The sequence below is a fragment of the Equus quagga genome, chromosome 18 (genome assembly GCF_021613505.1).
Source record: "Equus quagga isolate Etosha38 chromosome 18, UCLA_HA_Equagga_1.0, whole genome shotgun sequence".
Taxonomy (NCBI): domain Eukaryota; kingdom Metazoa; phylum Chordata; class Mammalia; order Perissodactyla; family Equidae; genus Equus; species Equus quagga.
The window spans coordinates 48156419-48168861 of NC_060284.1; the positions used below are offsets into that span (position 1 = coordinate 48156419).

General features: G+C 36.0%; 1 protein-coding gene across 4 annotated transcripts in view; it reads right to left on the reverse strand.

Annotated features, from left to right (window-relative positions):
• Window positions 1-1694: 1694 nt before the first annotated feature.
• GDAP2 (ganglioside induced differentiation associated protein 2) overlaps window positions 1695-12443 on the reverse strand; it is a 70673-nt gene continuing 59924 nt past the window's right edge. For all 4 annotated transcript variants that reach the window (XM_046645083.1, XM_046645084.1, XM_046645081.1 and 1 more), the window contains 2 exons: window positions 11282-11425; window positions 1695-6974 (listed from right to left, as the gene is read on the reverse strand). In XM_046645083.1, the coding sequence (XP_046501039.1) occupies window positions 6927-6974; window positions 11282-11425 (192 nt within the window). In that variant the 3' untranslated portion in view covers window positions 1695-6926. The remainder of the gene's footprint in view (window positions 6975-11281; window positions 11426-12443) is intronic.

Genomic DNA, 12443 nt, shown 5'->3' on the forward strand with positions numbered 1-12443 from the left:
AAAGGGAAATACTTTTAAAGCAGACTTTAACAAAATTCAATGACAGACTCACATTTCATGTGTCTCCACTACTTTAATAATTTGTATAAATATGTTTTAGTAAAGCAGGGAAAGAATTTGAATTTGATACATACTAGCTCTGTTAATAAATAACTGAGTTCTTTTTACAACTCTCTCCTGGTTATTTTCTCCCATCACCCAATTAAAGAAAAAAGCAAAGCAATAAAAAACCTAGCCTACAAGTGTGCTTACCATTTTTTAGAACTCCAGAATTTATTTTAAAAAACTAAGAAAAGATAGAAAACTTACTAGATACTACTTTAAAGGACAGTGAGAACAATTTTTTAAAATGTTTCCCAAGTGAAATTAAGATGTTTGCATACTATTTCTCAGAACTGTCAAGGAATAACAGGGTAATACTGGTGGCGGAAAATTCTTTTTCTGCAAAAAAGGTGTATTGAGATTCAAGGAGAATCTGTTATCCTTAGTTTTAGATCTTAACTGTGCAAGAGAACAATAATGCACAAGTTGAGCCTAAGGGTTCTAATCTCCCTTTACTTGACCACAACCTGGCATGACAGCCTTTAAAAGAAATTTATATTTATTTTGTGTCAATTTGATTATTAGTACATCATAGAATTTTTAAAAGGTACCTTAGCCATTTCCCCTCCATAGAAATATCATTAATTTTACAATAAATATTTTTGAGAAAATACACTTTAAGATTAAGTAAACTTTTAAATAAACAACTTAGATTGATGTTCAATATTAAATTATTTTTATTAAAAGCATGAGCTTTGGAGTTAGACTTGGATTTGAATCCTGATTCTACCACTAAATATATAAGATAACACATATAAAGAGCTGGCAAAGTTGAAGGCACATTAATAAATCCTCAAATGTTAGTTATTATTTCTAATCAAAGCAATGATGGCTACCATTTATAAACACATACTACGGATGCTTTATGAACATTATTGCATTTATTTCTCTTAATTGTTCACTAAGTATTATCACTCTTGTTTAATACATGAAAATACTGAGGTTCAGAAAAGACTGAGAAGCATGCCCAAGTTCTGAACGCCAGTGTGTCAGAAGCCGAAGTACCAACGCTACTAACCACCATTAGAAATTCTGGTGGAGAGAGGGAGATAAGGGAGTGGGGGAGCGTGTGTGTTTGTATGTTTGCAGAGGGCGGAGGATCCATAAGTTTACTATGAGAATTAGACATTTTTCCTGTTGATGAAAATTTTTAAAATACTCAATATTCATGTTCTGAATTATCTGGAAAAATGCCTTAAAATCAAATATTGCCAGAAGGTCTCAGTGCCTAGGTTTGCATTTGTATTTACTTGCATGTTAAAGCCAGGTTCTGCTTTAGTTGTGTGGGAGGTTCATGGAGGTAGAGGCTGACTTAATAGGAAATGATGCATTCAAGCTAGATGAAGACCAAAAGAACAGAACTATGTGCTAAACAAATGCAAGTAATAGTCTAAACAGAGAAAAACAGTGGGTGAATTGATTCACCACATAGCACATCGTAGAAGGTGCGTGCTGAACTCAAAAGAACGGTGCTAGGGGCTGGCCCAGTGGTGTAGCGGTTGGGTTTGTGCTTTGCTTTGGCGGCCTGGGGTTTGTGGGTTCCGATGCTGGGTGCAGACCTATACACCACTTGGCAAGCCATGCTGTGGCAGTGTCCCACATGCAAAGTGGAGGAAGATGGGCACAGGTAGCTCAGTGACAATCTTCCTCAAGCAAAGAGAGGAAGACTGGCAATAGATATTAGCTCAGGCCAATCTTCCTCACCAAAAAAAAGAACACGTACTACAGCACTCAGTACCATAATCAAACTACAAGTGACGGTTTTGTGCTGGCAAAACATCATCATCCATCATATTTAATTACTATCATTTTAAATTTACTAATTTTATAGTTTTGTTTGTGTCTGATCTGTAAACTTCCTTTGGTTTTATACTTGTGCAAGAGCTGTAAGCATAAGGCATTTATATGTAGCTTTATGTTTATCTATACTTAACATTATAATAAATAAATGAAGTAAAAAGGAGTTAGAATTATTCCTTATTAAAAGGAGATGCGTGTTATTCAAGTTTGAGAAACACTGCTCTATACTACACTGCATGTGTGTGTGGGCTCCAGCAGGTCACTTAACCTCTCTCTATTACCACCTGCCTCACAGGGTTTGTAGGAGGATTAAAAGAGACAATGAATGTGTGAGTGCCTGGCCCACAGAAGGAATGAAAATGATAGTTCTGTCTCCTTTACCCCAAACAGGGAAAATATGGAAGCTAAATATCGACTAGGCTCTTTTACTCTATGTGTGGTGTTGGGACCAGAAGTATTGATCTCACCTAGGAGCTTGTTAGAACCTGAGAATCCTAGGCTCCACCCCAGACCTACTGTATCAGAATCTGCATTTTAACGTATTCTCAGTTGACTGAATATATGCACATTAAAGTTTCAGAAGCATTAGTCTAGGTCTCCATAGAGAAAGCTGACAGTAAAATTCGCTGCACTTTCTACTACTCTGTAGGTTAACTTTGGTGATTGGAGAAGTGCCAGGTATAAATGGCCAAAAAAGACTGTCCTAACCTGGTGATTCGAAATAAACATTACCGTTTTGCTACGAGTTCTTCATAGGCTGTATATGCATAGAGCGGGGATCCTCTTTAAAAGAGATCCTAAGTCAGAAAGACCAAAATATACTTTTAAATGCAAAATATGCATAAAAGCTTTCTGAATTTTGAATAAACAAATTTTAAGACCAATCAAAACATTTTTAGGTCTCCTTTGCCCAAAAGCAATTAAAATCATTTACCTATGTTAAGCTTTTATTTAAACATTTTGACCCACAAGGTCTGTCTGGTCTGACAAAGTCCTGGCTCAGTTTATAATGACTGTGTGCTTACACTAACAAAACATACTACCAAAAAAAATATGATTGTGCATATAAAATATATTAGTTTTAACTGTTCAACAAAAATATTAGATCACATTCAGCAGTTACGATTTTGTTAGTGTAATTCATCTAGAGAACACCTATGCTTTTCTTGAACTCAGTGAACCCTACACATTTAAGGCATGCTGTACTAAAAAAAGATTCTAAGATACTGTTCCTGGAAGCATAGAAAACAAAGTTAACAACTAATATCCAAGAGAGCCACTAATATCTAAAATGACCTTGACATTATCTGTTTAAGGGCTATTTTGGTAGAATCATATTTATTGCCCTAAGTTCTCTTCACATGGGCTACAGAAACCACATGCAAAGAATTAAAACCAACCAGGTTACTGTGTGTGTATATATACAGATACGTATGTATGAGTGTATGTATATATTATATGTATATGTATATATGGTTAGGCCTAATAGGCAATCCTTAAACTCTCTGGGTTTATGATACGACCTAGATTACAGGTAGAACCCTCCTCTATCCTTCATGGTCTCAAGCAATCACACAACAAGAGTTAATTACATACCCTGAGGCATATTAGTGCCAGTACAGGTAAAACACTAGTGCATGCTGATTATGATAGCCATAACTTAAGAGAACCAAAATTGAAACTCACTGGCTAACTCCAATGTTACAGGTTTATATGCCGTCTTGAAATCCTTTTGGCCCTTAACACAACCAATCCACTGTGCCTAGAATCATACAATCCTTCTCCTTCCAGTCTGTCAAATTCTAATAACTTCTGTTCACATCTTAAGCAATTTAAACTCTATCTACATACATACACTGACAATGTATCAGGGGAAACTGATTTTTGGCTTATACTGAAACTACATTTTATTGCTTTCCTATTAACTGTTGCAAAGAAAGGATTAACCATTATCTATAGTTTGAATCCATTAAACAATATCTAAGCAAATAGAAAACAGGTAGAAATAGGCAAGCCACGTTTTCCTACTAGAGTGATTATACTCATCCCTCTCCAGAAATGGGAGACATTTTAATCCTTTTAGACTTCAGATATTTGATCAAAAATCTACATGCATTTTTCCTACCAAAAACAGTCTAAGAATCCTGTTGCATAGTCTCAAACTACTGTAGATGGATTCTTTTGAAAAAATAAATATAATAGAGCACCAGCCAATTAAATAAGATATATATATATTAAAGAAAAGAAAATCTTTAAAATATGAACCACCCAGTGTCTAAGCCATCAGAGTCCAATAAAGACTGAGGTTTTTTCAAGAGGTCGTTTTTGCTAACAAGAAACGTGAACATAGATGAGTTAAGAATCCAAATATATGCTGAAGCAAGAAACATACTTGTTTTAAAAATCATATTATGCCTTGCATAAGTTAGTTAATATTTTGTAAACTGTTTCTTCCTCAATTCAAATAGCATTTGGTGTAACTCAAGTTTGCTGCACTTAAGGACTGGGTAGTGCTTTGAATTAACATCAGATGCTCATGGTCATCTCCACACAGTCACCTCTTTATCATCTAATATGTTCCTGAAAATGGCACGTGTTTTCCAGCCTACCCAACCTTTTGACAAAGGCAGATATATACTAAATGTAACTTAATAATTTCAACATCAAGGTCACTGTGTTCCCCTTCCAGGTACGTTGAAACAACCTCAGGACATAACACTTGAGACAGCTCTAAAAGCATGAACTTCGTCTCATATCAAATTTAGTTTCACTGAGCAGAGGGGCTCTTATCTTTAGTCACAATTAACTTATGAAATGCAGTTGATATACAGTTCCATACTACCTTTATACCCTAGGACATCAATTGAACTAGAATCTCAGTATATGTAGAATCCTCCTTGTGTTACTAAACATTAATATACCGGTATGAATCCAAAGGAAGATCCTCTCAAAATTATTGCCTACAAGAAACTGTACATATAAATATGTTTCCTTTCAAATGGCAAAGTAGCTTGCAGCTTCTATTATGTATAGAGGAAATGATTCACGGCAGATGCCAATTTAAGGTAGCTAAGTTCAGCTTTAACAAAGAAAAGCTGACATATTTTTATAACTGCTCCTAGTGAAAAGATACCTTAAATATGACCTAACAATTGACTGGAGAAGATAAAGCTAATTTTTCCGATTTTTAAAGCTCAAGGCTCAAGGGTTAAAGGAGTACTGTTTGAGAGGAAAACTAATAGTAGACATCTGACTGGCTGTCCGGACATGGTGACCTAGGGAACATACAGGAAGTCCTTAACAAATAAGCATATATAGGGAACAAGCAGTTTTGATTTCTGACACAAGGCAAACGTGTCCATTACATGCAAAAGATAAGAGTGTTTAAGAAATGTAAAGCCCCTTCCTATTTATATGGAAAGATATAGGATGAGGTTAAGACAACTATAGGGGGATTTCTGTAACATAAATGAAGAGAAGTATGTTTCTTTTACATCCACTGAAGAAATAATTTGGGCATAGGGAAATGGGACCCTTGGAAGCACCAATTCTGAGCACATTAGAACAGAAGACTTTTACTTTTTCTTCCCCAAACTGTCAATATACATGATGGGGTGAGGGAAATGGAGGGCGGTTGTAGGAATCAAAAGGAATACGAAGACACCCAGATGGAAATGATAATGGTTTGACCTTAATTCAAGAAGAAATGTTTAAAATGGCTAACAGATGCCTCTCATTAAAGTGTAGCTCTGGGGGAGGAGTAAGCCAGAAGAAATTCTGGGCAAAGCAGAAGGAGGTCCTCAGGGTTGGGATTTTGCACTAACAGCTCTTGTCCCAAGAAAAGAAAAATCACTCAAAAGGTGCCAAGGACAAGAGGAGGGCCTTGTAGCACTCTCAGTATATTTATTATTATTAAATAAAAAACTAATTGAAGACACCCCATCACACAAACTCCTCTAGCATTTTTCATCCAAAGACATCAAAAGCCCTTTCTAAATGCTATCCTCATGATACCTCTGTGAGGTAGGTAGCATAATCCTAATTTTTATTCATAAGCAAGCTAAGGCACAAATAGAGCCTGAGTGTCAAAAGTGGTCTGGAATTTTCTTCACTGCAACGCACTTCAACATATTGAGGCAGGCAACTCAAGAGACATTGCTAGGAAATGTCATTAGAGGGAGTAGCTCTAAGAGCTAAACAAAATCATTCACAACTCTGGGAAGACAGCACACTTTCTAAAGGCTCACTGACAGAGTCTTAGGGGATGCCCTTCATGTAAGAGTACTAATATGCACAGTCCTTTTGAATAAGGAGACCAAATCACCCATGATTATTGGAAAAGGCTGAAGATACAGTCTTGTTTTCCCTACTGTTGAGACCAGAACAGTGGCAATCTTAACAAATCATATAATCCAAGGAACTATAGTCCTTAAATCTTAATCTTAACTGGTGCAATAAAATTCTAAGACCTATGTTTTGCTAATGCTTTTGATATTTTTGATCGGATACACTTCCACATCCTTGGTCCCAGACAGTTCTCTTTTATCATAACCAAATTATCTGTATAAAATGTAATGCCAGGATCTGAAGCAAACAATGCATCCAGTAAGCATACATTGGTTCTATATATTTTGAGAAATACTTAAGTACACAAAGGAAGCGTGCAATGTTAAAGAGATGATGTGAATGACATTGGTGGCTCATCTAATGGAAAATTCAGTGTCCTTTGAGGAAACTGAAGATACTCAAAAGTTGCTCCCCAATTTCTATTAACAACTCTCTAAAAACGAACATGTTCATTTGATACAAATATACAAATTTAAAATAAATGTGCAGTTCAGAATGGCCTACCATTTTCAGATTGCTTATGTGCCAGAAAATATACAGTCAATAAAAAAATACCAGAGAGGTGGGGACAAAAGGCTCTCTGGATCTGTACAGCAAAAATGAATATCACTTCAATAGGTAGTGATTCGTGGAGACAGTGATGTCCTTGGAAACCAGTAGCACTGAAAGATGGCAGGTCACAAATCTGGTGATGGGGGGTAAGATGTATAGTAAGGCCCATTTTCCTGTGGAAAGAAAAAAGACAAGAACATTAAGTAATAACACCAATTCAATCAGCAATGTGAAAGAAAGGGATTTACAGTCAATGACATAGTGTAAGTAAAATGTCTAGCACATGCTTGGCCCTGAGCGGGCTTTCAGTCATCAGAGTAGTCCCACTGCAGTCAGTTAGAGTTGGTGTAAAGCAGGTAGAGATGGGCAGGGTGATAATATTTTTTAATATTACCACTATTGAGTATTCTATATGCCAGACACTTTATCAGTGCTTTCCTTGCCTTATCCCTTTATATCCTCACATGCCATGTACGTAGGTAACATCCTCATTTTACAGAAGAGGAAACTGAGGATCACACAGATTGCATAACTCACCTAAGGTCACCTAGCTAGTAACAAGAAGAGCTGAATTTAAATTCATGTCTATTCAAATCAAATGCCCAGATTCTTTTTTGTTAGACTGTGTTGTCTTACTGTGTGCCAAATTTTAACACAGAGTTATGAAACAAAGACAATTATCACAGAGGAATTTAATAACAATAACTGTTTTGGCAGAAATGAGTCTTCTCCATGACATGCCTAAGTGGCAAGCCTTGCAACAATTATAGTTCTTAGGGCGTTTAGTTCAAGATCAAGATGGAGAACTAAATGCCAGAAATTTAATGTCAAATGCAGAAAGCAACAAATCAGCATAAGTGGAAATTTTTTGAGCTCATTTTGGCTAACTTTATTTTAATAAAAATCAAGACAGTTAACTTTTGGTGGCTGAACACTAGATTTGATTTACGAGACATCAGATTCATTTCTTAAGGAAAGTATTTCTTTGATAAATAACTTGTTTTTCAGGAAACCACAAGCAGAAAATGCTTAGCATTAATGTAAAATAATAGTTAGGAATGAGAATGAGAGGTAAGATGGAAATAGCATTGCTTTATGGTGTATTTACAATATAGTTATTACAGAGCATTAAATCTATCCAGTCTTGAACAGAGTAGGCAGTTAAATGCTATCTGAGTGACTTAGGGAATCTGCCATTCTTCAGAGCACACGCTCTGGAGCAGGAACTGATCTTGGGACCATAACTAGGAAACAAGGGGATATCTAGAAAAACTTACTTTCTGATTATAAATCTGACCAAGTATCAAAAAGATTCAAAAAGTAAATTTAGGTAGAAACAAATAGTAGGGGTCAGCCCGGTGGCACAGCGGTTAAGTTCGCACGTTTCGGTTCTTGGCGGCCCAGGGTTCGCCAGTTTCAGATCCTGGGTGCGGACATGGCACCACTTGGCAAAAGCCATTCTCTGGTAGGCGTCCCACATATAAAGTAGAGGAAGATGGGCACTGATGTTAACTCGGGGCCAGTCTTCCTCAGCAAAAAGAGGGGGATTGGCAGTAGTTAGTTCAGGGCTAATCTTCCTCAAAACAAAACAAAACAAAACAAACAAATAGTAGGACTGGCTACATTTCAGGATACTTGAAAAAAAATAATAAAAATTTTTTCTTTTGGTATTTTAGAATTTCCCATCAAAATCTGTTATACTAACCACTCCCATATCCTCAATATACATGGAAGCCATGCTTCAGAAACATGCTTGAAGACATAAATCTGTTCTGAAGTTCATCTGAAAAGAAATGGTTCACTATCCATCTTTAAGATTTCTCCATTCCATTCCACTACCATATTTTTCTAGGTTTCTCATATCTATATTAAATTGTGATAAAGTAAGAAGGGCAAATCTAATTCTTAATGCTATGAAACAGAGCTTTTTATATTAGTCTCACACTGTGCAAGAGACTGCTGAGCAATCAAGTATTTTCTCTATTTCTGGAAACAATTATAGAACTTTGAAGAATTGTTACCAGGTAAATGTATATACTCTCTTCTTTGACTATAGTTATAAGAATGCTGACTAGTACCCCTTCTGAAATGGTCTCAGTACGATTTTGATCTATATAGATAAAAATTACCTTCTAATTGACTTCAAAGTTATCTTTTAATCCTGTGAAACTTATGTCACTATTCTAAGCCACATAAAACTCAGAAAAACAGAAGCCCACTGAAACTTGCCAACAGCCAACATCAAATTATACCTTCACCAAATAAAGAACCTACTATGTGCAAAGCACAATTGAACATGACACTAAAATTAACTAACTCTATACTCATTTCCTTTTCTGTAATTGTATCTTCAATTCTTCTTAACAAAGGAAAATGTTTCCTTACAAGGTAATATCCAACCACTATTGGACCTCCACCTCAACACCCCATGGAGCACCTCAAACCTGATGTGTCAGAAACTGACCACATCGCCTGTCTCTTCTCTCCAAGCCCCCCAGTGCTTTTCCTCCAAACTGCCACTCCGCAGTGGCGGCAAAACCATCCACCAAGTCTCTCAAAGCAGAAACTGGTAGTCACCTTAGGCATCTTTCCTCCTTCATCCCCCCTAGGGGCTACTCAGTCACCAAATGCTGTGGATTTTATTTCCTAAAATGTCCATTTCTAAATATCTCTAAGATCTTCAAATCTTTGCCCTTATTACTACCACTGCCCTAGTTCTAGTCTCACTTCTCCTCCTGTCTTCTCTAATAGCCTCTCACTTGTCTCCTTGACTATAGTCTTACCCTTCTCTAGGCCTTCTCTATGCTGTCTCTTTAGCCATCTTTCTAAACCGGAATATAATGGGCATTCTTCTTGCAGAACACTCCCCAGTGACTACAAAGCCAAAGTACTGCAGCATAACATGTAAAGCTCAGCATCTAGTGATCAGCCCTCTGCCGGCCCTTTCCACACCATCTCCTGACACCTTCTTTTGTTTATTCTCTCTTTTTATTCTTCTCTTTTGCCCTTATATATGGATGCCCTAATATATCAATTTTAGAAAGCTCTCTAGTACAGGTACAGAGAGATGATCCAATGACCCAAGTGTTAGATTATAGGTTATTTTTATTTAATTTTCACTAATCACATTATTCATTAAGCCTGTATCTGATACATAAAACATAACAAAACCTAAATCAAATGAAACAAAAAAACAAAACCAAGCTTGAGTATGGTGTTGACATCTAATCAAAGCCTGCTTTATGGATCCTTAGGTATACAGAAAATGTGTTAGCTTAAAAAATGGTCCTTTGGGTTTTCTAATCCATACAACCCAACTTGTACATTTCTACCCCAGAAAATAAATTAAAAATCCAGACACTAGCTTTGAAATGTCATTCCAAATTTTTGGTATCAAAATGTCTTTTAGTGCTTTTCACATTTCCTGCTATCCATTTTTTTTTTTAAATATTAAGAAAAGTGATGTACAGTTGGAAAGAATAACAGTAAAGCCATTTGCTACTCCAGTAATCTGCAATAAATACAAACTGATGTTCTTTTTTCTTCTCCCATATATTCAACAACCTTTGTATCTATGATACAGTTGCTTCAATTACAAATCCTCTCTGTGCAAAAGCCAAACATGAAATTAGAACACATTAAATAGTTTGTTCTTCACATAAAGGGGAACAGAAATCATAGCTGAAGTTAGAGAAATGTTAGAGAGAAAATGTCTTGTAGGATATTTATTTTACTGTATACATGTTGTACAATAATTAGGAAATAATTCATTTCAAACTTAATATAACCTTCAAATATATTCCCTGATTCATGCATAAAGATATGTAATCAGCAACAATTAAATAAGAAGATTGATGATCTTTTGCCCAAGCATGTTACTTTTTTTTCCAACTACTAAAGTGATAGTGTGAATAAACACAATGGACTAGAACTTGGATGAAATTCAAGAGTAGCTCTTTATAAGTGTGTAAGTAATAGATTCATAAATGCATCCATAAGTAATAATACTAATATTATTAGTTGATGCTCTTAAAAACATTATACAAATTCTAGCAAAATGAAACTTTTAGTAGGGTAAAGACTACTAAGATAGGGTACCATGTTTACAATTAATGCTGAAAATGTCAGACACCAATAGACTCCTCTGGCTTTATGTATATAGATGAAAAGCCATTCAATCTTAAGAAAATTAGGCACAGGTATGTTTCAAAGGTAGCAGAAAGCTGACAATACAAGCAAGGATGGCTTCAAATCGACAACAGAAAAATCTCCCACTGAAAAATTTACTGGGGAAAAAGCCCTGTCAGGATGATGCATTTTCCTAAAGTTACTGTAGGAAAAGAATGTTAAATGATACTATCAAGTTTACTAATTGGATTAATATCATCTTATAATGAAAGGATGTTGTGCTCACAAGCACTGCCCTACAGCATAGTTAAGATACTACACCAGGTAAGGGAGAACTCCTGGTACTTCTTACCCTGGCATCATATTCAAGGACAAAAGGAGGAAAGTCAATCTGTTCTGGTGATATGGCAGAAAAGAGCTGGTGGAGGCTGTCCACATGGTGGATTTTGTCCTTCAGTCCTGAGACAGAAAAGGTGGTAAAAAACCATGTTGATACCTGATTAACAGAAGAGAAAAATAATTTAAGCCAGTGGCCAGAGTTAGAAATACAAACATGATTTTGAAAATTTATACTAATAAAAACTATATTTCAAAATTGAAATTGATGTCAGAAAAATCTTGCAATAAGCAGCGTTTTTCAAAGTGCAGGTTATAGTTCATCAGTGAATTATGCAGTTTAGTGGATTATGAATAGCATACAAACAATAGCAAAAAAAGGAGACACATTCAGGTAACAATTACTTGTGAATGTAGTAAGGATGAGCTTTGTTTCATGAAGCTTTTGCTTCTGTTCTGTGTCTATACCCGACTACACATGCAGTGTGTTGTGATGCAATATACTCTTCTTACTGTGGGATGCAGTCAAAAACAGTGCATTTGGCAGAGTAACTGATTTACTGGTACTCTGCACACGGCTAACATTTCCAGATCTCACCAACTCTTCATTTTCTCAAATGAGACTGAAAAGAAAACTTTTGCCAATATTTGAGACATTTATTTTTCAGTTGACACTTGGCATGCAGTCTCTTTCAGTCAATCAAAAAGAGTAGTCTGTGGATGTGGAGCCACCTTTGCTCACTTCACATTACAACATGCAATCCCTCTATAAAACCTGGTCTGCAAAATTTGTTGGTTCCCAAAAGAGAGAACAGTTGATAGCAAACAATACTGACATCAACTAGGTAATAGCTGGAACTTACATTTTATTGTTCATCGATCTAAACTGGCAATCACATTAGTCATGTTTACCAACAGCTTACAGAATAGTTCTATGAGGTAGGTACAATATTGTTGCTATCCTCATTTTATTTGGTAATATGTGCATATGAATTCTCAGTGCACTGACACAGTACACTCCAAATGTCTAACTGGGTACATTATCAATACATGGCACTTTGGGCACTTGCCACTAATGCCAATCACTGTTAATTTCTCTTTGACACCTTATCACATTCTTCAGTGGTTGTTCCAAGCCTTTCACATATTCCAGGTCCCTAACACAACATTCTTTCTTC